The sequence below is a fragment of the Arabidopsis thaliana genome (assembly GCF_000001735.4).
Source record: "Arabidopsis thaliana chromosome 1 sequence".
Lineage (NCBI taxonomy): Eukaryota > Viridiplantae > Streptophyta > Magnoliopsida > Brassicales > Brassicaceae > Arabidopsis > Arabidopsis thaliana.
Genome location: NC_003070.9, coordinates 28,151,878 through 28,176,984, shown reverse-complemented (window position 1 = coordinate 28,176,984; position 25,107 = coordinate 28,151,878). Strand labels below are relative to the sequence as shown.

The 25,107-nt window shown below is 36.4% G+C and overlaps 7 protein-coding genes across 10 annotated transcripts; 4 read left to right on the top strand and 3 right to left on the bottom strand.

Moving 5' to 3' along the window:
- Positions 1-1,528: 1,528 nt before the first annotated feature.
- On the bottom strand, positions 1,529-2,798 carry TLP-3 (thaumatin-like protein 3). Its single transcript, NM_106160.3, has 2 exons — positions 2,519-2,798; positions 1,529-2,421 (listed from the first exon to the last, which is right to left on the bottom strand). The coding sequence occupies exons 1-2, from the start codon at positions 2,565-2,567 to the stop codon at positions 1,730-1,732; spliced, it is 741 nt and encodes a 246-aa protein (NP_177640.1). The 5' UTR covers positions 2,568-2,798; the 3' UTR covers positions 1,529-1,729.
- A 508-nt stretch (positions 2,799-3,306) lies between these two features.
- LPAT4 (lysophosphatidyl acyltransferase 4) lies at positions 3,307-6,233 on the bottom strand. Of its 2 annotated transcripts, NM_106159.3 has the most exons (4): positions 5,868-6,141; positions 4,638-5,235; positions 4,256-4,386; positions 3,307-4,064 (listed from the first exon to the last, which is right to left on the bottom strand). In NM_106159.3, exons 2-4 carry the CDS (start codon positions 5,204-5,206, stop codon positions 3,628-3,630), a joined length of 1,137 nt encoding a protein of 378 aa, NP_565098.1. In that variant the 5' UTR covers positions 5,207-5,235; positions 5,868-6,141; the 3' UTR covers positions 3,307-3,627. The 2 variants fall into 2 exon arrangements, with proteins under 2 accessions (NP_565098.1, NP_974144.1); NM_202415.2 differs by having other exon boundaries at positions 3,476-4,064; positions 4,638-6,233.
- A 638-nt stretch (positions 6,234-6,871) lies between these two features.
- ARC3 (GTP binding protein) lies at positions 6,872-12,157 on the top strand. Its single transcript, NM_106158.5, has 15 exons — positions 6,872-7,360; positions 7,586-7,644; positions 7,806-7,870; positions 8,123-8,257; positions 8,664-8,712; positions 8,824-8,936; positions 9,016-9,087; positions 9,232-9,342; positions 9,688-9,866; positions 10,088-10,404; positions 10,557-10,891; positions 11,091-11,195; positions 11,311-11,448; positions 11,668-11,834; positions 11,928-12,157. Exons 1-15 carry the CDS (start codon positions 7,044-7,046, stop codon positions 11,989-11,991), a joined length of 2,226 nt encoding a protein of 741 aa, NP_177638.2. The 5' UTR covers positions 6,872-7,043; the 3' UTR covers positions 11,992-12,157.
- A 13-nt stretch (positions 12,158-12,170) lies between these two features.
- On the bottom strand, positions 12,171-13,641 carry AT1G75000 (GNS1/SUR4 membrane protein family). The gene is made up of 2 exons (NM_106157.2): positions 12,796-13,641; positions 12,171-12,704 (listed from the first exon to the last, which is right to left on the bottom strand). Exons 1-2 carry the CDS (start codon positions 13,333-13,335, stop codon positions 12,399-12,401), a joined length of 846 nt encoding a protein of 281 aa, NP_177637.1. The 5' UTR covers positions 13,336-13,641; the 3' UTR covers positions 12,171-12,398.
- Positions 13,642-16,474: 2,833 nt separating this feature from the next.
- Positions 16,475-17,270, top strand: AT1G74990 (RING/U-box superfamily protein). The gene is made up of 2 exons (NM_106156.3): positions 16,475-16,553; positions 16,719-17,270. The coding sequence occupies exon 2, from the start codon at positions 16,735-16,737 to the stop codon at positions 17,146-17,148; it is 414 nt and encodes a 137-aa protein (NP_177636.1). The 5' UTR covers positions 16,475-16,553; positions 16,719-16,734; the 3' UTR covers positions 17,149-17,270.
- Positions 17,271-17,667: 397 nt separating this feature from the next.
- Positions 17,668-19,599, top strand: RPS9 (ribosomal protein S9). The gene is made up of 2 exons (NM_106155.4): positions 17,668-18,121; positions 18,937-19,599. Exons 1-2 carry the CDS (start codon positions 17,783-17,785, stop codon positions 19,222-19,224), a joined length of 627 nt encoding a protein of 208 aa, NP_177635.1. The 5' UTR covers positions 17,668-17,782; the 3' UTR covers positions 19,225-19,599.
- A 1,035-nt stretch (positions 19,600-20,634) lies between these two features.
- FAB1 (fatty acid biosynthesis 1) lies at positions 20,635-25,065 on the top strand. Of its 3 annotated transcripts, NM_001198471.1 has the most exons (15): positions 20,726-20,793; positions 20,853-21,355; positions 21,746-21,948; positions 22,057-22,260; positions 22,460-22,570; positions 22,661-22,756; positions 22,851-22,896; positions 22,987-23,066; positions 23,302-23,370; positions 23,508-23,592; positions 23,702-23,856; positions 23,932-24,012; positions 24,136-24,195; positions 24,305-24,473; positions 24,744-25,061. In NM_001198471.1, the coding sequence occupies exons 2-14, from the start codon at positions 21,037-21,039 to the stop codon at positions 24,419-24,421; spliced, it is 1,626 nt and encodes a 541-aa protein (NP_001185400.1). In that variant the 5' UTR covers positions 20,726-20,793; positions 20,853-21,036; the 3' UTR covers positions 24,422-24,473; positions 24,744-25,061. The 3 variants fall into 3 exon arrangements, with proteins under 3 accessions (NP_849888.1, NP_565097.1, NP_001185400.1); NM_179557.4 differs by having other exon boundaries at positions 20,635-21,355; positions 24,712-25,065; NM_106154.4 differs by lacking the exon at positions 24,744-25,061 and having other exon boundaries at positions 20,635-21,355; positions 24,305-24,732.
- Positions 25,066-25,107: the final 42 nt, after the last annotated feature.

Sequence of the window (25,107 nt, the reverse complement as noted above, 5' to 3'; positions counted from 1 at the left end):
TTATGTAGTTTTGTCCCGCATTTTAATAATATTGTAATCTTTTATGGCTTCTAGAAGTCTAGAACATAGTTGAAGAAAAATCTGTATTTAAAAAAAAATATTTTATGAAATAAAATAAAATCAAGTGATATATAAAACGATGAAACGGAGTGATTAGTGCAGCGGGAGACTTTAAAGATTATAAGGTGAGACGACTGACTTAGACGTAGAAACTGGTTCATAAATTGAACCAACTTTGGGTCCGAGGAAAAGTAATTGAATCTTGCCGTGACTATGAGGGTTGCTTTTGAGTCCTTTCATTAATGGGTCAACGTTGTTAGGCATAAAACCTGTCGTGTGGCTTTGATCAACGACGGCTTTTTCCAGCAAAACTTATATGTTTTTCGAAATTGGTTTTGTAGTTTATCGAAAACATTGTATTATATATGTCAAATCTCGAAATATAATATCTGATATGAAAAGGGAAAACTAATCAGCAATCAGCAAAAGGGTGATGGGAGCTAGAAAGAATTGTCTCTTTATGAGATGAGATTCAAAGGGCGTACAGAGAGGAAGAAGATGGACTTTTCTTACTAAACCCTTAAACCAAGCTAAGTAATCCTCCTAATTAGTATAAGCAGTGGTGTGGTAAAAAAACGTGGCTGCTGAAATTTCCTTGTACTAATACATAGCATAGGACCTTTCTATTCTAAGGGGTAATGTTAAAAATCTTATTAGTCCCACTCATCAGGGTTATATGGTCCACACGGTTTCGAAGATTTTAGACCGTAGTGGCAATAGCTAAAATTAGACATTAATAGTTGTAAGATTTATAATACAGTTGAAGAGTTTATTGGTTTTGAATGGATTTGCACATGTCTCTTATATGTTATTTTAGCTCCGTCCAAGAACTTTTAGAGTGAGATTCTAATTCTAATATAATACACCTCCGAGATAAATATATAATGGTTCTTATGTCTATCTCGAACCAAGTTCCACTAAGACCGACAATACAACCTACTTTGAACCATCTAACCTGATTCAATAAACATTTCATACATCCATGCATTGCTAATTAGCAAAATGAGGGTTACTGGTCTATCCATATTTGCAAGACAATGCCCAGTGGTGTGAATTATGAGACATTCTCTGGTTTACAGAAAATGGATGAGCTTCAGGCTATTGTAGGATTCGTTTAGGCTGCCACAGGAATAAAGAAAGCTTACAAGTGGAAACCAAAATAAGCAATAAACACTAGTGATATATTAACTGCATTAGTACGATCTCCTTAAGAAATTAACAAGCTGTCTTGTAGACTTTATCGAATCTGTGCGCGGGTCACATATTTTAACCATTCCGTGGCTGAAAATGTATTTAGCTCTGTCTCTTTTGGGTGAACTAAAAGTTTTTATTGCTCTCTCATGTTAGTAAGTATATCAAGAAGAAGAGAACCAATGACCTGAAACACACAATTATTAACCCCCTAATGAAGCATTCATCTGTCTTTAGTAATCCAGATATTGATATGTTAGTCTCAATATACTATTGTGCTAATCAAAGCAACATTGCAAATTTGCAAATGAGATGGGTGTGTGTGTGTGTAACAACAGAACACTGGAAAAAATCTTTAAAAATGGATCATAGTCGCTTTTCCTTATCATATCTTTCTTTATTTCTCTTTCCGTACATAACAAGCAAAAGAAACGTGAGAGAGAGAAACCCAACCCAAATCTAAACCGGAGCTCCGGTTTTAAGACTGGGTAGGGCAGAAAGTGATCAAGTAGTTAGATCCGGTACAAGTGAAAGTGCTCGATGCGTCGTCGTAAGCGTAACTATAAGCGCTAGGACAAGCGTTCTTAAACATGGACGAGTAATACGTCGGAGAACAAGTTTGCGGCGTCGCGTGAGCACCAGTACAGCAAAATTCCGGCGAACTAAACGCCGCGCAAGCGCTCTTACACGCCGCGACACTTCCCGAATTCGGATCCATGATCCTAAGCTCGCTAGGGCAAATCTCGTTGATGTCCGAGACGCAGCCTGCGTATTTGCAATTTCCGAATCCTCCCTGTGGTTTTATCCCCATCTTTACATTGTAACCGTCGACGAGGCTCACGTCGTAGAAATCCATGCCGGCATTGCTTGATCCCACGGTGAATTCCGCTAGAGTCGCTGGAGGAACTCCGCCGCCGGTACATTTTAAAACGCCGCCGCAGTCTCCGGTGACGCAGGTACCGTGACCGGAGGCGTCAAAGTTGCAGCCGGTACGAGCCCAGAACCGGCCTGACCAACCGGTAGGAGCCGTGAGCTGCACGGAAGCGCCTGGAGTTAAGGGAAATCCGCCGTCGCCGAGGGTGATGCTGTTGCCGGAGAGAGTTCCCGGCCAAACGGTGTACGCACAACTGTTTTGTAAAGTGAATACGGTGGCGGAATCAGCAATGCCACCTGCAATTTCAAAAACAGTTAAATACAACCAAAAAACCTAAATGCATAAGTGAAACAGAGAAGAAACAAAAACAGAGTGTGCTTTGTTGTTGGTTACTTGTGATGAAGACGAAGAAGAGAATGTGAATACTGGAGATTTTCGCCATTATTAAAAACCGGATTTTGTGTTTATGTGATGTGGATGATGATGAATCTCTGGCACCGATTCTCTATTTATAAGTGCTGGAGACTCAGAGGTTTAAAGTTAGGGTTATCAACTTCAATTAATTATAATTTTCTGTGCCTACTCTGTTAGCCCATTTTCTTTGTCAGTGTAACATTTATTTGCCTTGATGATTTTTTTTTTCTTGCGTTAATAAAAAGAAGATTATGTCTCATAGTTATCGATTACAATTGTACATGTGTCTTTGTGTGGTTAGATATAGAATTACAATTCTACATGAGCTTGTATTGTCCTAAGAGAAATGTATCAATAGACATTGTTTTGTTTTGTGCCTCTCAAATCTTTCCCAACCAAAAAAGTAAAGAAAGTTCATGAAAGTTGGTTTAGTCAAAACTAACCTGAGCTCATCTGCACCTACTCATATAAAGAGATAAGATGACACGTGGACAAGTTATAGATATGCATATAAAGAAAACAGGAGATGCTATGCTCTACCTGAAAAAGATGATCCAATGTATCAGTGAAAGGGTGCTGAGCAACGGCCTTCTTACTCTCTTTTTCATCACCTGCAAAAAGAAGGTAACATTCTTTTGGGACAAAGTGGGTTCTACTATGCTTTGTCGATCACCGACAAAGTTTTGCTCAGATGGAAACTTCCTTTACTTGACTGATTCAGAAGTAAGAACACCTTTTGACAAGATGGTTTAGTGACCTGTTGTTGTTTCTAACTCAATAAACACAAGAGTTCTACAGTTCCAACATATCAACTTTTCCTTCCAAATTCTGTTTGCTCCGTGACAGTTTTGAATGAAAAGTGCTAACAGTGGCACTTGCAAGACTCAAACAATTTGACATAACCAAAATGTGACTAAAGACTACACAAACTATCTATGTGAGTTTCAACTTTCAAGAGAACAACATGGAATACAATTTTAACTAACTGAAGATCAAAGAACTTACAATGAAAAAGGCATCCCAGAGATATTTTCTGCCTGTAATATTATTTCTTTGTATACAAAGAAAGAATTGTATTTACAACAAAGTTAATGGTTTTTAACTTTACAAGAATCTTCTCTAAAACAGCCAGGTGAGGGTTGGAACTTGTAATATGTAGCAAAAGTTAAATATGTGCCGCTTAGACAAGCATATACTTTGAAACAGCTATGTGAATACAAGGTCAGATATATGAACACTACTGTCAAAGATATTACCCCTGCAAATGTTGCAATGCACTTGAGAACAGAGAGTTCTTCTTCTGGTCTTTGATTGGGGAATTTCCCCTGAGCATTGAAATCGGATAGCAGTTTGTCCTTCAACTTAAATGAATCCATTAACCAAGCAGAAGATTCTGCCTCGTTTGCTGGAATCTCCTTTAGTAGAACTCGCCGAACGTGGATATGTACTTCTGAAGGATCCGTCCCGAATACATTGTCCATGAAAGATGGGCAGCGAGGTTTATATGCGATAGTCAAATCATATACTGCATTGCAATAAAAGGAAATGCCTTGTTCAGTTAATTGTGGTCATGAGGTCCCACATGGGTCATTGGAAAAATAGAAGATATGCACGCCATCATAATGTCGTCAAAACACATAAGTGTTTGCATAACATGTGGCTTGAGATACTACTATATGTACACCAACATTTGTAACAAAATTTCATGAACCATACCTGCATCCAAAGAGTTATGAAGAACTTCTAAGCAAACGCCAAAACCCCTTGTTTTTGGTAGAAGTACGTTTGATAGTGCTGGAAGACCAACTTCAGCTGCAAACTTTTGGCTTCTCTTGCATTTCTCTTCACTGCATATCAAATAAGGAAGGTCTCAGTAATAGAAAGAAGATATACTAAGAGCAGCATTTCAAACATTCATGCAATAGCAGGCAAATTATTGTAAATGAGGGTGACTGGTTTAAGATATTTGCAAGACAGATGCGCATGGTGTTAAATATCCTACCAAAGAGAAACTGAAAGATATCTTCGAAGATTCAGATTAATAATGTATTAGCTAATATATCTAGAGCAGTTAAATCAGATAGGGAGCATATAGTACGTGAAATCGGTTCCTTCAGGGAATAGAGCAAGCCATAAGGGTTCTTGAGGATCCTTAAAAGATGAAAGCATTTGAAGCAAAACAGGTTCGTCGACCTCCCGCTTCCTCTCCACCGGGATAAATTCCAAAACATGAAAGCCCCAACCAAAAATAGGTAATTTCATCAAGCTGCTCTTGAGCACGTATTTGATGTAGCCAAGACAGCCTTTTCTCAAGGCAATATTCCACAGATACATCCAATCCACCTCCGTCCTGTGATTTGCAATAAGCAAAACACGTTTCTCAACCGGAATGATGTCTCCAGAGAACACCACAGTTGTCCCGTTAACCGTTTCAAACAGGTAAGGCCACAAAGCTAACCAGAGACCAAAGATTAACGAAACAACTTTTCTAGATTGTTGCACACTCAGAAGCCGTAGACCTAGAGCAGCTATTGGTGCAAAGTACAGCAGAAACATAAAAGCAGTAGACAGAAACACCAGCAGGATCATCAAGCCCCTCAGAATCCTAAGCGGAGTCAAGGGGCGGTTCTTTAAGTTATCAGATTTCAGATCCCCGCAAACTTCCATCTTTTTTCCAGATAAACCTCAAGACAAAACTGCAGCAATGAGATTCAAATATTACTCAGTGCCACCTTTAAGTTCCCCACAAAGATTGAGTTTTTTTCTTTTTTTGGTAAATACAAAGACTCAGTTGCAGAAAAGATACTATAAAAAACCAATGCAAGAACCTAAATATATGCAATTTGAGTATCAATACCAAACAATTAATCTAACAGTAGACATAGAGATTAGAGATTCCTAATCAACACAGCCATGAATGAAGAATATATAAAAAGCCATTTTTTCTTACATAAGTGGGAAAAAGGTTGCAAATTTGAATCTCAGGAACATGAATTAAGCTCTAAAAGCAACAATGAACAGAGAATTCCTTATCTATGAGCTCAGTGGAAGATTCAACAAGCGAATAATGAGAAAAGATTCGTCATTTAGTTAGTATCTAAAGCTGCATAATTTCGAATCTATAATCATCAATATTCCAAAACAAAAACACAGAAATCACGGAGACAAAACATCCTCAAATTGGGAAAGACTTGTGAATACCGCAACTAAAAAATCAGATCCCACGTGATATAAGATCAAAGAAGAGACAGAGCAAGAGAAACACTTCTCTCACGTATCTTCGAAAAAAGCAAAAACAATCTAAAGCACGAGGAACTCGACGAAGTACCTGGAGAAGTATGAAGAAACGGAAGAAGTTGGCGAAGACAAAAGAGGATAATTGTTAAATGGTGGAAGAACAGAGGAATGCGAATCTCAAACGAAGTTTCAGAGAAGGATACGTTTCGGGTCGGATCTAATTAAGACAGTGGGGATGATCAGAGACGGTAGGGTGCACCGTACTATAGCGATCTGATTCGCTGAGTGCGAAAAGGTCAAAAGTTGCAGGGAAGACAAAATCCACAAAGGTGACACTTGCGACCCGATAAAATTCTCCTGGCGTCGTTACACTTTTTGTGAAACTCAAACGTGAAGCAAACTCTAATTAATACTTTTCCCCACTTATTATTATTGGTTGTACCAAACAAGAATAAAATCTAGCTTTTAATGATTTATATTTTTTAATTTAATACATTGAGCTTGATATTTTTTCATAAATTTTGGATCTGAAGTATTAATATACGAGTTTCATGGGGACCAGATGTTTTTATTAATTATTTCGATGTCATTTATTTTTATTTTTACAATAGTATAAGTTTTTTTTTGGAATTTTTGACCAAATTCCCTTATTTTTACAATGGTATAAGTATATTTTCTTCTAAGATAAAGTTATATCCAAAAAAATATAACAATTCATGTATAAAATGCTGAAGAAAAAATCGTGTCTAGTTGATTTTTTCTAAGTAAAATTTTTCCTTGAAATTGTTTTCTCTAGTTGTTGTTAAGAAAGAACTGTTTGTTTAGTGAATATATTGGACTCATTATTGTAGAAGACTAAGATAAGTTCTTTCTTTATTATAATGAAACAATTTGATTATAAAATATATCATTGACCAAGAAAGTAAACTATTAAAAGTGATAGTAGACCAAATATGAGGATGTGATTGATCGGTTCAAAAGTTAATCTCCGCCACCGATTCGTCAACTTACAGTAGGGGTACATAAGCAATAAAAACAAATATGAGGTCAAAACTAAAATAAGTAGTAATATAAGGGTTAATGAATAAATAATCAGTTCACGGTGCCGGCGAACTTGATATTTTTCTCACTCTTCCCTCTTCTGCTTCAGAATTATCGGGAGAACTTCAGACATGCTATGCTCCGACCGAATCTCATCATCTATCAATTTCATGTGACTTATTAAATTGTTCTGTATTCTAAGAAGTGGTTCCGTAGAAGCGGAGCAATGCCGATTTCTATGGAACTTCCAGTTTTCTCTACTCTCCGAGTACCATTGTTCTCTCGTTTAGCTTTACTTCCTACTTTTGGAGTTCCGTTTTCGTCCCTTGGTGCTACGACGCGATTGAACTGTACATCTCGAAAGGCGCGTCGGATTTGCGTGATGTGCTTAGTGAGGGATTCTGCTCCGATAGAGACGTGCGAGAGAGCTGGAGAAGATGGGTCTGACGAGTTCATTGAGGTTCTTGTCATCGGTAGTCGCAAGGAGTCTATCATGGATTCATGCTTGGATTCTCCTTTTCCTTCTCTTCCTCTGCGATTTTGGTATATGCTCGACTTTTGTTCGGCCCATGATTCTGTTTTATCTACTAGCCACTTTGTTGTAGTCTAATTTTCGAAATCTGATAGTTTATTGTTACTGACTTTCCTAGCACACTCCTAAATTGTGTAGCTTTCTTCTAGTGACGAAGCTTATGGCTTGAATTGATTACGTACGCTCTGTGTATTCGTGAAAGGGATCAAATTTAATTGCCAAATCTACTTTTTCAGGAGTATTAGCAAGGACAGCTCTGGAGGTTTAGTGTTACAGCAGAGGCTCAATCACCAAGGTCCATAATCTATTCTTTTCCTGTTTCTTCTTGCCGTTTGAGTTTTGAATTTGATTAAAAACAGATTCTTGAACAACTAGCATATATTTAGCTAGTTGTTCAAGAAGATTAGAGGGATATGCTATCTTTCTTACTTATCGCTTCTCTCTTTCTGTTTACAGATAATGCCTTGAAGACCATGAATCCAATTGAGCTGTTACAGTCACGTCCAAGGGCCTTCATCCTTGTTTGTACTTTTCTCGCCTAACATTGTTTGTGTTCTGTTTTCTGCTACAAAAACGTTTTTGAATTTCGCAGTTCCATAGGTAGCAAAAGATACACAGTGTCTAATTGATCAGTGATTATTAACAACCATGGTTCCGAAATTCGCTTAGGCTCTTAATGAAATGCTAATGGTTTTCAATTTTTCTCGAATTTTATTTTCGTGGAATAGTATTGGCCGAGCATCTGATTCTGCTTAAACTGTTACCCTTGCCAGGTGGCTAGTGCTGGATATGGTTCTGACCAGGTTGAAGCTATTAATATTCTTAGTGCAGTAAGATCTGGGGGTAACTTAGCTGTTGCTGTGCTATTAAAGCCTTTCAGCTTTGAAGGCCGAAAGCGTCTAGAAGAGGTAGTTTTTTGTTGCTTCTAAAGTTGTAGTTGATTGCTATGTACCAAAAGAGCCAATTTGGACTTTCATTTTATCATCCCAGAGTCTTGATAATAAGATTAAAGCAGTTAGTTACGTGTTTGGACTTTTTTATTGGTGCTGTAAGTAGAACTTGTATACCTGAATTGATAGAGAAGAAAACTAGGTGGAGAACCTTCGAGTGGCTTCATGTTTTTCCAACAACACACCTTCCCAAATCTCTGTCATCTCCATTTCTTGTCAACATTTTTTAATATATACAGTATTCCATATAACAAACTGAAAACAGCCCAGTAAATGACGTCCCTATCTACAGACAAGTTCAACTTCATTTAGTATTGCTAGTTAGAGCCTTTTCTCTTTTTCTAATTTCCCAGGTTGTGTGCAGGTTAACGAGTTGGCTAGAAAACTGCAGCAACACACCAATTTCTGTATAGGTACGTCTATTAACATTGTGAAATATTTCCTGACACAATAGCGTCAGAAAAATTACCTTTTCTTCTAGTAGTTCTGCTGGCCATGAACTGACTTTAATTTGGGCGTTGTAGATATCGACATAGAGGTTTTACTACAGAAGGATTTGGTAACTTTGGACGAGGCGCTGAGAAATGCAAACAATGCTGTGTCTATGGCAATAAATGCAGCTTCCGCTCTGATAAGTGTAAGGTTACTTTTCTGCTCTAGCTGTCTCTCATATTATACTCAATTTTTTTTGTCATTTCATACATGGGTTTATCTAGGGGATGCATGGAAACTTCATCGATGTGATGCATAAAGATCTTAAAGAACTTGAAGGTTCAGAAGTTAAAACGGTAAGTTTCTTGGAATTGTTTCTTTTGGGTTTTAGTAGTAAAAATCTTCATAGTCTTACCTATTCTTGAGATTTCATTTGTCTGTATGGTATAGTCACCCTTAGTTTCAGCTTGTCTTCAATCCTTCAACTCTCTTATGTACAGATTCTAGAAAGTTACAAAGAGGCAAAGGTTGGTTTTGGAGTTGGTCACAACCTTAAGACTTCGATATTACGAGCTATATATGACTGCCCATTCTTTCGACCTGGTCTAAAGGTATTTCTAATCTGTTAAAGAGCTTTCGACAGAAGATTCATCTGCCTACTTAAGTTCTTCGTTTGATTTTTTCCTCATTCGTCTGATAATAAAGTGAATATAAAAACATTAATTCGAGGATTTGATAATTGGAAAAAATAAATCTAAACATAGTGACTTATAAAAAACCGGTAAAACAGATGGTATCACTCTCCCAAAGGAGCAAGGGTATTTGAAATTTTTGTTTGTGTGTATTTTGGCATTTTTCTCGAATGATATGCTCCTTGAAATAATTCTTACGAAATTATGTTATTCAAAGTAACCTTTTTCTTCTCAAGTCTCAACCATGCTTTTACCAACATGCAGGATCTAAACGCTATTATATGCATTGTGGCTAGTTCGGTACCTCTCCAGAAGAAAGACGTGAAAACAATTCTTCGTACTTTCCGTCAAACTATGGAGTACACTGGAGATATTATAGTATCTACTGTTCATGAGCCTGATCTGGAGCCTAAAGTGCGTGTCACAACGTTTTTTATTCTAAGGTGTGTCTTCATGTTTAGTGACAGCTAACAATTTCAAGCTCATGCATATGGTATCATATTTAGCTGAAAATCAACAAAGAAAAGTAAATATATGGTTTCAGCATTTATACCATATATTTTTATGTGTTTGATTAAGATCTATGATGCTTTTGACCAAGACTCAGATTCTATTTCTCGTGACCACTTTTAAGCATTAATGCTAGTCTCAAATGTCATCACAGTTCTTCAGAAGTGGAAACATCCAACAAAGGCAACATTTTTTCTGGTCTTGTTCCTTTTGTTTTAAATATCTTCACGAGATATCGTTCACAGCTCCAAAAAGAAACAAATATTGGACTTGGAGAGACGCCAGTTTCAATTAAAGATTCAGCAGACTCTACTGACGTAAAAACTTCCAATCAGAATATTGAGGAATTTGAAATTGACTCTGAGGACCTCCTGGAAGTTTCTGAGAACGGTGATGATAGTGAATACCCATTAAAAGAGGGGGAACCATCCAGAAACAGTCGTCTGGATCTTAAAGATGAAAATGTAGAAGGTACAAAATTGAAGACAACTTTCTGTTGCTGCTTATTTTTGTATGTTGTATTGGTCGAGATGCTTTATTACTTGTTATTTATAGGGTGCTGAAGTAGTGACGCCCTAAACTACTTTAAAAGTGATTAAGTGAATGAAAGTCATCTTTTGTAGATTTTGGTGCTATCCAGAGGGAGCCTATTGCCAATTGGAGTATGGATCAGGGATATCAGATTGAGCAGAAATGGCAAGCTGATTCTGGAGACACTGCAGTGCTTAGCCTGGGAATTGTCAACCTTCCTGTTGGTGTGAGACCTTCGAAGAAATTGAACAGTAATCTCAGTGTTGCCAGTCAACTCTCTAGGAAGGCTGATTCCAGAGAAGAATCATTTTTCAACCCTAATGGCTCGACAAAAGACTCTAGTGATACTGCATCTACCCTGCTATCTGAGAAATATGCTGATTTTACAAAGCAAAGAAATCTATCCGCTCGAGCATCGTCTATGCTGGTAAGTAGCAATGTACCAGCTTATGAGGTTGAGATATCAATCATCTTCTTACTAGTGGGCTGCTTTTTCAAACAATAATGCATATAGAGGCAAAGTTTTCTCCTTGGTTCAGTCTGCAACCATGATGAAGAGTCTTTCTGTAAAAACATCGTCCAAGTCGATGCCAACTGAGAGAAAATTTTCCATTTTTAATTCTTAGGAAGCTGAACGAGATTCATCAAAAAGATGGAGTCCTATTCTTGAGATGCAGTACAGAGGAGGACTTTTCAAGGGAAGATGCCAAGGAGGCCTTCCCGAAGGAAAGGTAATCTGTCTTGTTAGTTTTATTCATTGAAACCAATTCATCCATGGATCCTCTTCTTATGTTTGAGACAGACTTCTTAGTTAATCCGAAAGTAACAGCTGACTATTCCCACCAGGGTCGTTTGGTACTTGGAGATGGAAGCATATATGATGGAATGTGGCACAACGGTAAAAGATCTGGTCTCGGAACATTCTACTTCAAGAATGGAGACGTGTTCCAAGGCACATGGAGAGAAGATTTAATACACGGAAAGGTGAAATAGTCTTTTGACCTTTTCGAATTTTGATTAGCTTATTGAGACTACACTTTTGCACCAACTGCTTAGTTTCACCACCAAGTCCCTAAGACTTTGTCAAGCTGGTGCCATTTAAAATGCGTTTCCTACTTCCCCAATATATCGAATAGGTTTGATAAAGGACTGTACAAATATATCTCTTATTAGAAAAACAAAACTTGTTCATTTGTCTTGCAGGGTTGGTTTTATTTCCACAAAGGTGATCGATGGTTTGCAAATTTCTGGAAAGGAAAAGCCAGTGGCGAAGGCCGGTTCTATTCAAAGTCCGGTGAGATATTCTTTGGACATTTCAAAGATGGTTGGCGCCACGGACAATTCCTCTGTATAGATTTGGATGGAACAAGGTCAGTGACTCTTAAAAAAAACTTTTCCCTATCTTAATCAGAAAAGGAGCAACCCCAAGTTTATTCAAAATTGTTGACGGCTATTTCCTACAGATACTCTGAAACTTGGGACGACGGTGTTCTCATTGACCGGAAACAAGTGGACGCCGGAGATTGATATCATCCGGCAATGCTGTAACTATATAGTGCATATCGATTTTGTCTTTTCTCAGGTTATTATTATGACAAAACGTGATTCATAAAAAGTATTCCTGTGACTTAAAAACTCCTTTTCTTTGATTAGATGTTTAAAAGAAACGAATTCAATACCGAAAGCTACCTGACTTTTTCTTTCCTTGCAACCTGAGAAAAGTGACGAATCTTCAAAAGATCAAAATAAGCTATTATAATGCAAAATTATATAATATATTTTGTGTCGGAGAGCAAGACTACAATGATTCCTATTCCTAATTATCATACAACAACAACATCAACAGAATAAATCTGATCTCCAGTTTTCATATTTTAGCTGAAGTCTGATTTTTTTTTTCCGGATGATTTCAATAATACAAAAATGATTAAGGTTTATGTGGTGTTGTGATTAGCCTTGGTCATCATTGAACGCGTCTTGCAATAAAACTTCAAGTAGAGCAACGTGATAACGGCGTTAAGAACAGAGTTAAACAACCAAGCACCGATACCGTTACAACCGCCGCGTTTGACCAGGTGTATACAGAGTACGCCTACGTGGCAAACCGTCATACACCCTAACAGAATGGCTTGACAGTTTCCGACAAACGGAAAACACGCGCCACGCAACCCAATCTCCGTCCAGAACCTGTAACCGTACACAACGGCGTACGAAACGGTCGTTAATAGTATCGCTACCACCTACAGAAACCAAAACCAGGAAGAACGGTTCAAATTTATAAATTCGGTAATTGATTCCGGTTTAATGTGTGGTAACCCGGTTATTTTATACCTGAAAGGATTGGGAATATTCGAGCCAGAGGAAGGAGATACAGAGAAGAGAAGACTGGTTGATAAGCTGGAAGAAGCTGAGTTTACGACGTCGTATCACGGAGAAGAAAGTACGGAACAAGTGAAGGAATCTTGAGAGGTAAAACGCGTATGACCAGAAGAACACGCGTCCCGAAGCGCGTGTACCTACGGGAAAGCAGAGGAACCATTGGAGAGCAGTGGTGCGGGTGCGACGCCATAGCCACCGCGTGTCTCTGATCTCTGCTGCGGCGGAGAGGAGGATACCGACGAATATGACGGCGGAGATTATGGAAATGGTTAAGCTGTGTAGAGCTGGGATTGGACCGAGGGAGAATCCGCGGCGGCGGTTAGAGAGGGAGAGGGTTATGAGGAGGAGGAGGTGGAGAGTGACGGCGGCGATGATGTAAGATGAGACGGCGGTGAAGAGGAAAGACCACGTGGAGGCGTAGGATTGGGTTGGACTCCAACGGAAGTTAACGATCGTTGGATGCTCCGCTAAATAGTAATTGAACGTCGTCATTGGTAACAAATCAAGATCACAGTGGTTGTGTTGTGTGATGTGAAAGAAAAAGGAAGAAGAAGAAGCCGCTGAGAGAATGAGAGGAGGAGAAGAGAGAGATTCTTGAATGTGAGTCTTCTTTAATTTATGTTCTGTTTCTGTGTTTCTTGTTTTTTCTCACCGGCTTTGCTCTATTTTTATACTACTGTTTTCGTATTTCCTCATTTTTTTTTGTGTTAGTAAATTGGGAATGCGATCCATTCATGTCATGGTCAAAGTTGACATGTATAAGAAGAGATTAAGGATGTTTATGATAACTTTATTTCATCAAATAATTTCATTAAACCATCGTTTTCGAGTTATCGTTTTGTAATTAAAAAAAAAACATCATTTCATACTTTTAGTGTATTTTTTCAAAACTAAGGAAGTGTATTCAATCTACCATTTAAAATGATTTGTGTTAAAACAAAATATTATGTTATTCAACCATAGAGTTTTAAAAAGTTATAAAATATAGTAATATAGAACAATTGATTTGGTAAAAAAAACTTTAAAATTCATTGTGATTGGAAATATTTTAAGCATTAGATTTTTAGTGACTTTAAGAGATTACAAAGGATTTCTTAGTTAATTATGTGTTTTAATATAGTTTAAAATTGTAGATTAAATAACATTTTTCTGATACAATATTCAAATCCCCAATCTTTTAACAATTTACGTGACTTGACTTTTCGTGCAGAGTGAGAATATGATACGATTGTTTTTGTTCTTTTTATGGTAAGGATAATGAAAGTTGCTTAGCCGCATTGCGTACAAGAAATAAATGCAAATGCAACAAGACTTTATACCCAACTATAATACTTCCAGAATCCATGTATATTATTATTTGGACTTCAGCACAAATTATATGTGAAGCAAGTTAATCCACCACGTATGATATTTGTTGGATCATGTTCCATTTCGAACATTCCTATAGTTCCAGTCAATTTGATTCGTTGTACTAAGTATTTGATAATATTAATAATACCGTCGTCTAGAACAATTTTAAAGTTACCATTATATATTAAGGTCCTAAAATATTTATCTGAAGATGAAGTCTTAACCGTTACACTAAAAAGCATTTTATACGTGTAAAAAGGTTTAAGTTTCATTCTATAAAAAAACTATATTAATTGAGTGCGTTTTCTTTTCTGAATTATTTTTGTTGTTGATATGTTTAAAATCGTAAACTAATCACCACAATTGTTACAACAATAAAAATCACAAATATATAGACTGGTATTTTTCTAGATGTAATAGGATTTGATCTCTAACTTTATCTAAATTATTTTATTCATAATATATAATTACTAGATTTTAACCTGCGATATACCGCGGGACTATTTATTTTTTAAAGGTAATATATATTAAAACTTACAAATTTTATTTTTATAAAATATTTATATTTTACAGTTTATAATTGTTATTAAGTAACGCTATACCACGAATCCATGAGACAATTGTTAAAAAACTGAAGTTTTAACCCTTCTTAAAACAGTATATTAATAATATTTTAAAATTTTATAAATATTGATTCAAATACATCCACCATATAACCCAATTCCAAAATAAAACCCGTTCTGTAATTTCTTTACCTGTCCCGTGATTTTTTTTAAAGTAGTAATTTTTAAAATTTAAGAATTATTTATTATATATAAGAGTTTTATAAATTGCATCATTCTCTAATACATTTATATTTTATAGTTTAATTTTATATATAGTAACATTATACATACCACATAATTTTTTGGTTTTATATAACCTTTTCTAAATTAGGATGATTTGATATGTTTAATATTAGTGGTCTTAAAAAATAATAAATTAAAGATTTAACCCGTATTGTGAATTAATTATATTTTACCTTTTTATTATTGTTGATTCAAAACCCCATTTCTCCAAATCTGTCTTGCCAAAAAGCCATTTATTTAATAATATTAATTTTATTTATGATATGACTCTAATTATAATCTAAATATTTTAGCTAATAACATAGGAGTGCACCATATTTATTTAATAGGAGAATGTACCATATGACCCGAATGCACTTTTACCAAAATCCACCAAAAAGTCTTGCAAAAATACTATAGAGATAAGAAACGATAGTCGGTTTTGATAGGTATAAGATTAACAAATATATTAATTAGCTTAAATTAGTTAAAGAGTACAAATTGAAAAGTTATATTACACTTTATTCGAATATATTATCAAAACTTATATAACAGAGAGATTTGATAAAATTGTAATTGTTGAATACTTTTTTTTTGTGCTAATTTTTATGTAATTAAGATTTAATTGATTTCGTATATAAAATATTAAATTGTTTTACGAACTTATTTGTTTATATTTGGTAAGAGATAAATATTTGAATATTCGGTATATTTTGATTCAGTTTAGAAAATCTTTGATGACCCGTCTTTAGATCCAATAAGCCCTATAATTAAGAAATGAATATTGTCGTTAAATGAATTTTGGTAACCTTAATAACGTCATTAAAAGATTTTGTTTTTGATTAAATTTTTCTAATATCATTGTCATGTAATTAATTACAAAAATTAAGGTTACATTTCAAATGTACTTTCCAAAATAATATAATAGGATTTCTTTGGGTACAAGGTGACCAATGATCATCTAGAATCCCGCAACCGTCAAAATCACAAGTTTTAGCGTAAACAGTTTATGGATTGTTTGACTTTAATAATTGGACAAATGTTGTAAACAATAATCACTACTACGTGTTTTAACGTTAGGTTGGGCATTTTTCAAGTAACAATGAAACTAATTTATTTATTTTGGTAGGGATAAAACAAAATTTAATGCAATGTTCAATATGTATTAGTATTGTTTTTGATCGAGTACTAAAATTCTGTAATTCGTTCACTTAATTTAAAGGTATAGAATCATAAAACGATAATTATTTTTGGTAAACAAAACTATTAGTCAAAAGTCAAAACTGACATTTAATTTGAATTGAAACCAAGGAAATAAACTAATTTTATTTAAATTATGTTATTAAATCTTTAAAAATCATCTGATAATTACATGAAGGAAGCTTGGTCAGCCATAAGAAGAATAACAACTTTTTTCCTTTTTTTTTTGTTTTGTTAATCCGTTAGTATATAAACAACAGTATTCCTAGTTTCTTTCACCGACTCTTCTAATCTCTGCGATCGTACATCAGAAACCTCTATCTCATCGCCGAGGTAAATCTTTCAGACGCTGTCCCTTCTCGTAAAAATCGAAACTTTGAATCAAATCTACGTGAAATTTTTGTATTTCTCTGCATGTTTGATCAATTCTATATGAAACCGCGTTTAAGGGTTTTAGAGTTTTTCATCTCATTCGTTAATTTCATTGCATGTGTGCAGGAAAAAAGATCTTACAATGGCTATTAACACCATCACGAACGAAGAAGATGATGCATCAAACAACTTTGGATGCAATATCTGTCTTGAATTGGCAAGAGAACCGATCGTGACTCTATGTGGTCATTTGTTCTGTTGGCCTTGTCTCTACAAGTGGCTCCATTACCATTCTAAATCAAATCATTGTCCTGTTTGTAAAGCTTTGGTTAAGGAAGATACTTTGGTTCCTTTGTATGGAATGGGTAAGCCATCTTCTGATCCGAGATCGAAACTCAATAGTGGTGTTACTGTCCCTAATCGACCAGCTGCGACTAGGACTGAAACAGCTCGACCTCGTCTTGAACAAAGACATCATGGGTCTAGTTTCTTTGGTGGGCATTCAAGTTTTGCTGCCATGCCAACTGGTTTACGGTTTTCAAATTTCTTGTTGTAATGGAAAGTATCTTTTGATGAATCTGAGTCTGTTTTTTTGACAATGTTTTTGAAACTATTATTATACATTGTCTACGATTTTTGTTATTTTGACAATTAATGTTTAGAGCTACTTTTACATTCTTATAAAAAATTTGCATCTGCTTGTAATATTTGATTCTCCAATCTTCCGCTTTGTGAAAAATCGTCATAAGCTTGTTCTCGTGCTACATCTGCAGATTGATCAACATGAATGCTGATTATAGTATATGATCCTTAATATATGATTATCGCACAGATGAATTTAAAGCTTCACATTTAATCGTGTAATTTGGAGTAGATGGCAAAAGAACATGGAAATTAACTAAATGACAATGATGTGATGTAAATTTTTGTTTTGACCATTTTGTTTTTGTTAACATATGTAACGAATCTACACAGAGTATTTGTGTTTTCAAGCTCCTTGTTAAGCCCAATGAAGGTTTTTAATGGGCTCTAATGGGCCGATTCAATAAGTTGGAAAGCTCATGAAGCGAGAGGGACCGTGCCTAATCTCATCTTCACTCTGCTCGTTATCTTCTTCCTTTTTACCTGTTCAACGAAACTCCTGAGCTCAGCTTCACTTTGCTCGACGTTATCTTCTTCGTTCAGCGACAATGGCGTCGATTACGAACCTCGCCTCTTCTCTCTCTTCACTCTCGTTCTCCTCCCAAGTTTCTCAAAGACCTAACACCATTTCCTTCCCCCGCGCGAATTCAGTATTCGCATTACCGGCGAAATCCGCACGCCGCGCTTCTCTATCTATCACCGCCACGGTATCTGCTCCACCGGAGGAGGAGGAGATAGTTGAACTGAAGAAATACGTCAAATCGAGGCTTCCCGGAGGATTTGCTGCTCAGAAGATTATTGGCACTGGACGACGTAAGTGCGCAATCGCTAGAGTTGTTCTTCAGGAAGGTACTGGGAAGGTTATCATCAACTATCGTGATGCCAAGGTAAATTTATTTCTAATTTCATTATCTTATTGGCTTTTACACTGTTGCTTAGTCGCTTGATGTGTTTGCTTAGGCCTTGAATTTGGAGTTTATACAGCTGAGAATTGACTACTCATATGAGATTAAGATTTGAACTTGAAATTGGTATTTTAACAGCTAAAGCTATGAAAGCAGTCCACTTACCCCCGTTTGAACATATTCTTGGTTTATATGAATATCTGATACCTGCAAGAGACTGACATCATGCATAGTGTGTAATCGATTGAAGCATTTAGTAGTATAAATTGTAGCAGTTTGTAGGAGAGAAAGTCTTGACCTTTATGAAGATATTCTCTGTTATGTAGGGTATACTAGTCTTGTGATCAAACTGTATCTTTATGTACTTCTTTTTGATAGATGAGTTATATCAGCGCGTTACAGATTAAGTTGAAACTGGAAGAACTCTCTGAACAAATAGTTTATATGATGAATTCTAGGCTATTTAGACTTTAGACTAGGATAAGTGGCTGAGAAAGTGATCAAACTGTATCGGTATTAGTCTTGTGATCAGACGTTATCTGTATGTAGTTCTTTGTGACCTGGGAGCTGCATCAGCACGTTATAGATTAAGGTGAAACTGGAAGAAATTTCTGAACAAATAGTTCATATGATAAATTCTAGGCTGTTTAGACTTAGGATAAGTGGCTGAGAAAGTGTTAACAAGGAGAGATTATGATAAAAGTTTGGGGGGTTTTGACAAGCTGTTTTGTTGTGAATGGGAAAGATTTGAATCCATACGTATATTGCTGATGATGATCATTGTAAACCTTTTTCAGGAGTACCTTCAGGGAAATCCATTGTGGCTTCAGTATGTTAAAGTACCATTGGTGACTTTAGGATATGAGAATAGCTACGACATATTTGTGAAAGCCCATGGAGGCGGTCTCTCAGGTCAAGCTCAAGCAATTACCTTGGGAGTCGCACGTGCACTCCTGAAGGTAAGTGCAGACCACAGATCGCCTTTGAAGAAGGAAGGTTTGCTCACTAGAGATGCGAGAGTGGTTGAAAGAAAGAAGGCCGGGCTCAAGAAGGCGCGTAAAGCCCCACAATTCTCCAAGCGTTAAGAGTTTTACATATCATTGGATCAACTCTTCAAGTAGACTCCTCTGCCTCCATTTTTTTTAAAAACTTTTCTTGTCTATTATCGGTCTTTTGTTTCATGTTAATGTTTATGTGTAGACGAACTAATACAATCTCTGTTTTGTTTGAATGGAACGCAAAGTTGATATGCTTTTGTAACAAATGCACTTATGAATTGTGATCAGACAAATGCACTTCTGAATCGTTTATCAGTTAGATTTCAGGTGAAAGTGAAAACTTTGCTTCTTTCAAAAGGTGTTCATGGATAGTGGATAAGCAGCAATACCTGAACACACTTGTATCACTTTGTGTATCTATCTAATTCCTTTGATATTGAAGTAGTAATGTTGATTTTGATGGGCTCATACCGAACGAATCAGAAATCGACAAGTGTGAGATAGTATGTATGTGTGCATAAAATAGGCTGGTTTAGCTGGGAATGGTGATGCGAAAATGGAATGTTAGGTATGAGAGAGCTTACCCACTTTGACTCTTTCCATGCATATTCGCTTGCTCCCCTCTTTCCTGCTTCCTCTGTTTTCTTTTATTCCATTTCCATCACTTAAAAACAAAACAAAAAACCTGAACTCTTGGGTTGGATTTCAAACCAACATAAACCAATTCTCTAATACAACTTGGTTTGATACAATATTAGAGCTACTTGATGTGTGTAATGTTTCGATCAGTAGGAAAAACAAATCACGTGTATCCTATCAAACTTTTGATTATACACAAGTCAAAAGAGACATTCATTGTGTGAATTTAATGAATTTGAGGGGTCTATTATATTTATTAGTCAGCTTTAACGTATCAAATCCATGACTTTTATCAATGTTTTTTCTTCTTTTCTTTCTGGATCTACTTCCCAATACCATCACCGGACCGGACCACTTGATGATCTTCCTATTTATGAACACTACTACTAGTAAACTCATGTATAAAATACGTACTTTATACGTGTATTTCTGAAGATTAGTCACTTCAAAAAATCATGAGAGTAATAAATGTTAAAAAAAAAAACAGTGGCGCTCCTTTGCCATATCACTATCCCAAGTCTGTAACACTTCACTGCCACAAAAACAAAAAACAAGTAATCCAAAATAAAATAATGATTTTCCAAGTGTCCTTCCTTCGATTAAACCGAGGTCACCAAATCTGTGTATGTAACAAAAATTGTAGTGGAACATATTGAATCAGCAGCGTTACTGTATAATTATTTTTTGATTATATCATTACATCAACATAAATTATGATTTCCTATCATTCTGTGAAATTACTGTTTTCAATTTTGTGATTTGTACTTGAAAACTAAACCTAATAAAAGAAAATAAGTTAGGAATATTTTGTTTTTTAGTTTTGAAAAGTGGGGCTATTTTTTGATAAAATATCATCAACTTTAACAAAAATAGATAAAAAGGTTATAGTATATATTTTTTAGTTACAAAATTGAGATTGAGATAAAAATAAATAAAATTTAATGGTCATCGATAATATTGAGATTTGAAGTGTCGATTGGTATTTGTATAGTGTTGTATCTCTCTCTCTCTCTCTCTGTCTGTTTGTTTCAGAGAAGGATTTTTGGCGTCTCCACGCACGATTTAACGCATCGAAGCTCTCTGCACGCTTCCTGAAAGAGAGAGAGAAGAGAGAGATCGCAGATCGATTTCTCTTAAATCTCTCGTGAATCCCATTTGCCTTCTCTCTGCTAGATTCTCTCTTCTTCTCTTCACCCATTTCTCGCTTTCTCCTTTGTTCTCTCATCTGGGTTCTTCTCAAAGCCTCTTCCTTTTTATGCCATGGTGGGTGCGTCTTCCTCTTACGCATCTCCGTTATGTACCTGGTTTGTTGCTGCTTGCATGTCCGTCTCTCACGGTGGAGGAGATAGCCGTCAGGCTGTTGCTCTTCAATCTGGTGGGCGGAGTCGGCGAAGGAGGCAGCTTAGCAAATGCTCTGTCGCTTCTGGATCCGCTAGCATTCAGGCTCTCGTCACTTCTTGTTTGGATTTTGGTCCTTGTACTCACTACAACAACAACAATGCATTGTCTTCTCTCTTTGGATCGAATAGTGTTTCTTTGAATCGAAACCAGAGGAGATTGAATCGTGCTGCTAGCTCCGGTATTACATTTATCTCCTTTTTTTATTTTCTCTTCCAATCTGGGGTTTTGTTTTTATGTGGCAAGGTTTAGTTTTTATAGTTCGATGTTGTTATGGGTTTATGTTAGTGATGAAATTTAGAGGTAAAGTTGAAGTGGGAAGCAGCTGACATGTGAAAGTTTGAATTTTTATTGTGATTCCATGTTTTATCATCTTTCATATGAAAGCAAACTCTGTGAGGTTAGTCTCTAGATGATACAGAGCTTCGAAAGCTGACCAAATGGCAGTGAACTTTTATATCTAAATTTTGAAGTTGGCTGTGATTCTTTTGTTTATCTTGCTATTGAGATGTGGTTTGTGGATAGTAGCTGATTAAGTTTATCTACCATCAACTGGCTTTGTGGGTTTTAGGTGGAGCCATGGCAGTGATGGAGATGGAAAAGGAAGCTGCGGTTAACAAGAAACCACCTACGGAGCAGCGTCGAGTTGTAGTGACAGGCATGGGAGTTGAAACATCATTGGGTCATGACCCACATACCTTCTATGAGAATTTGCTACAAGGCAACAGTGGTATTAGCCAGATTGAAAATTTTGATTGTTCTGAATTTCCTACGGTACGTATTATTTATATCAGGATCTCTTGGAAGCTTTTTGGTGTGCGGAATTTCTCCGTTTGCTTTTGTGTGTACTAGAATATCTTTCTTTGTTTTACCTTTGTCAAGCGAATTGCGGGAGAGATCAAAAGCTTCTCGACTGAAGGATGGGTTGCTCCAAAACTTTCTAAAAGGATGGACAAATTCATGCTCTATCTTCTCACAGCTGGTAAGAAAGCTTTGGCTGATGGTGGGGTTACTGATGAAGTAATGGCAGAGTTTGACAAAACCAAATGTGGAGTTTTGATTGGCTCGGCAATGGGAGGAATGAAGGTACTTTCTCGAGCCCGGGCTTGAATGTATAGAAAGTATGAAAACAGTTTCATTTTAAGGTTTCTGTTCAGTATCTCGCCTGATTGTTCCTTCATTTAACCATGCTTTCACTAACAAAAGAGTCACATGAATATTGAATCTAAAAATTAGGAAGTCTGTTGCGAATCGTTGCATTTCTAATAATCTTATAATAATACAGGTCTTTTACGATGCTATTGAAGCTCTGAGAATCTCTTACAAGAAGATGAATCCTTTTTGTGTACCTTTTGCGACAACAAACATGGGTTCTGCTATGCTTGCCATGGATCTGGTCTGATTAAATTTGAAATGCTCTTAATATATTATGGATGACCACCAGCAATTTAGTACTGACCCTTTTTATTTTGTGGTCATGTATCAGGGATGGATGGGGCCAAACTATTCTATTTCAACTGCTTGTGCCACAAGCAACTTTTGCATTCTGAATTCAGCAAACCACATTATTAAAGGTGAAGCTGTAAGTATCCTCCATACACTTGGAAATTCGACAGTTTGGTAGACTTCCTCTGTTTCTACTTATAGACTGTTTGTCTTTCCACTAAACTTTTCAGGATGTAATGCTCTGTGGTGGCTCAGATGCAGTTATTATTCCAATAGGTGCTAACTCGTTCTCTTATATTTTACATTGTCCCATCTATTCTTGAAATTTAAGCGACGTGAAATCGTATCGTATGTGTACCAATGCAGGGTTGGGAGGTTTTGTTGCATGCCGGGCTCTTTCACAAAGGAATAATGATCCCACAAAAGCTTCACGTCCTTGGGATACCGTAAGTTTAAACAATTTCGTGTCTTGTCTTCTATTCCTTTTGTTACTTGCATGTTTTAGTACCCTTCTATGGTTTTGTTTTAATCTTGGTGGATGCTAGAAACACTGTATCGAGTTTTTGCCAACAGGAATTTCCCTTACATTGTAATGTTGTAGGAAAGAAAGTGTGAGGAAACGTGCGTATTATGTTTGGAAATTCTTCTTGTTTTGTTAACCTGGTCTTGATTGCATGACAGAATCGAGATGGTTTCGTGATGGGAGAGGGAGCTGGAGTTCTACTTTTGGAAGAACTCGAGCATGCTAAGGTATATAACTTATTCGTTCTTTCTGTCATTTCTTGTTTCCCATTTTTAAATCACAAAAGAAACTTATATCCAAAGCTTTTTTTATTGCTTGCTATGGAACGAGTTGTGAGAACATAAGTATTCTGCTTTTCTTTCAGAAAAGAGGTGCAACTATCTACGCAGAGTTCCTCGGTGGGAGTTTCACATGTGATGCCTATCACATGACCGAGCCTCACCCTGATGGTAGTTTCATTTTCCCCTAATTTATATTAGTCTGCTAGTCAACTACAAATTTGAAATCTCTTTTTTCTATAATTTTTTTGTCATTATCCCATTTTTCTTAAATCCGCAGGGGCTGGTGTTATTCTCTGTATTGAGAGAGCGTTAGCTAGTGCTGGGATTTCCAAGGAACAAATAAATTACATAAATGCACATGCAACCTCAACGCATGCTGGAGATATTAAGGAATACCAAGCCCTTGCTCACTGTTTTGGCCAAAATCCTGAGGTAGCTTCAGTTCTTTGTTACAAAATTCCGAAGTGCCTTTTTATGTGCTTTTCTTGATCTTTCTCGATGTGGCAGCTTAAGGTAAATTCCACAAAATCTATGATTGGACACTTGCTGGGAGCTGCTGGGGCCGTGGAGGCTGTTGCAACTGTGCAGGTAACTCATTTGACTCGGTGTATCTACAAGGAAGGAAGTGTTGTTGAAACCAAGTTTTAGCATAGAGCGAAATTATGTGCAATCTTCGCATTTTTAATGTTAATATTCTGTTGCTATCTACAGGCGATACGGACCGGATGGGTTCATCCAAATATCAACCTCGAGAATCCAGACAGTGGAGTGGTATGTTAGTTTCATATGAGTTCAATACCTATACAAAGACCTTTTAATGTTCGTAAAAAAAAACTCTTGGGAGTTTTAATAATCGTACTGTGAAATGAAATTGGAGCAGGATACAAAGCTGCTGGTGGGTCCTAAGAAGGAGAGACTGGACATTAAAGCAGCCTTGTCAAATTCATTCGGGTTTGGTGGTCATAACTCCAGCATCATTTTTGCTCCTTACAAGTGAAAGCGAAAGCAGTTGCTTGTACTCCAAACCTGATTGTATAACTTGCTGTAAGGTAAAAAGTTACATCCATTGTACATTTGTGTATCATCAGATTCTTAGAGGAATTGAAGGACAGTTAACTCTTTTGACCTTTCTATATTTATTACTTTGGCTGAGATGGATCATTGGCAATAATGAATTGGAAGTTTGTGCAAGTTCCCTTTGAAGTATTGTCGGTCCAGAAATGCTCTAAAATGATTTGGGATGGACTAAGAATTTGTTATGAAGCTGAGTGTTTAAATTATGTGCAGTGTTTTACAAGAAGTTTCCCATGTTATGCTAGTGTTACGTCGAGGGAATCAACAGAGTTTGTTCAACTACCAAGAGCTAAGCTAAGTTTCTTAGGATCAAGATCTGATGAGCCAAAGACTTGGACAGGAGCTAAAACGTGCTAGAGATATCAGAGTTTGGATTCGCCATTAAAATTCTGTTTCTTGTGATACCTTCTTATTGGAAATCTTTGTAGTCTTTACATTTCTATTGTTTAACATGAAATCTCAAAAAATGCCAAATCAATTCTCAATTTTAAATTTAGTAGCTCTTGACAGTTTTCCCTTTGTTAATTACATATATAGAGAGTAACTAAATCATCTTTTGAAAGGTAAAAACTAAAAAAATATATTCCAAGGGCCCAATGTTTTACCACT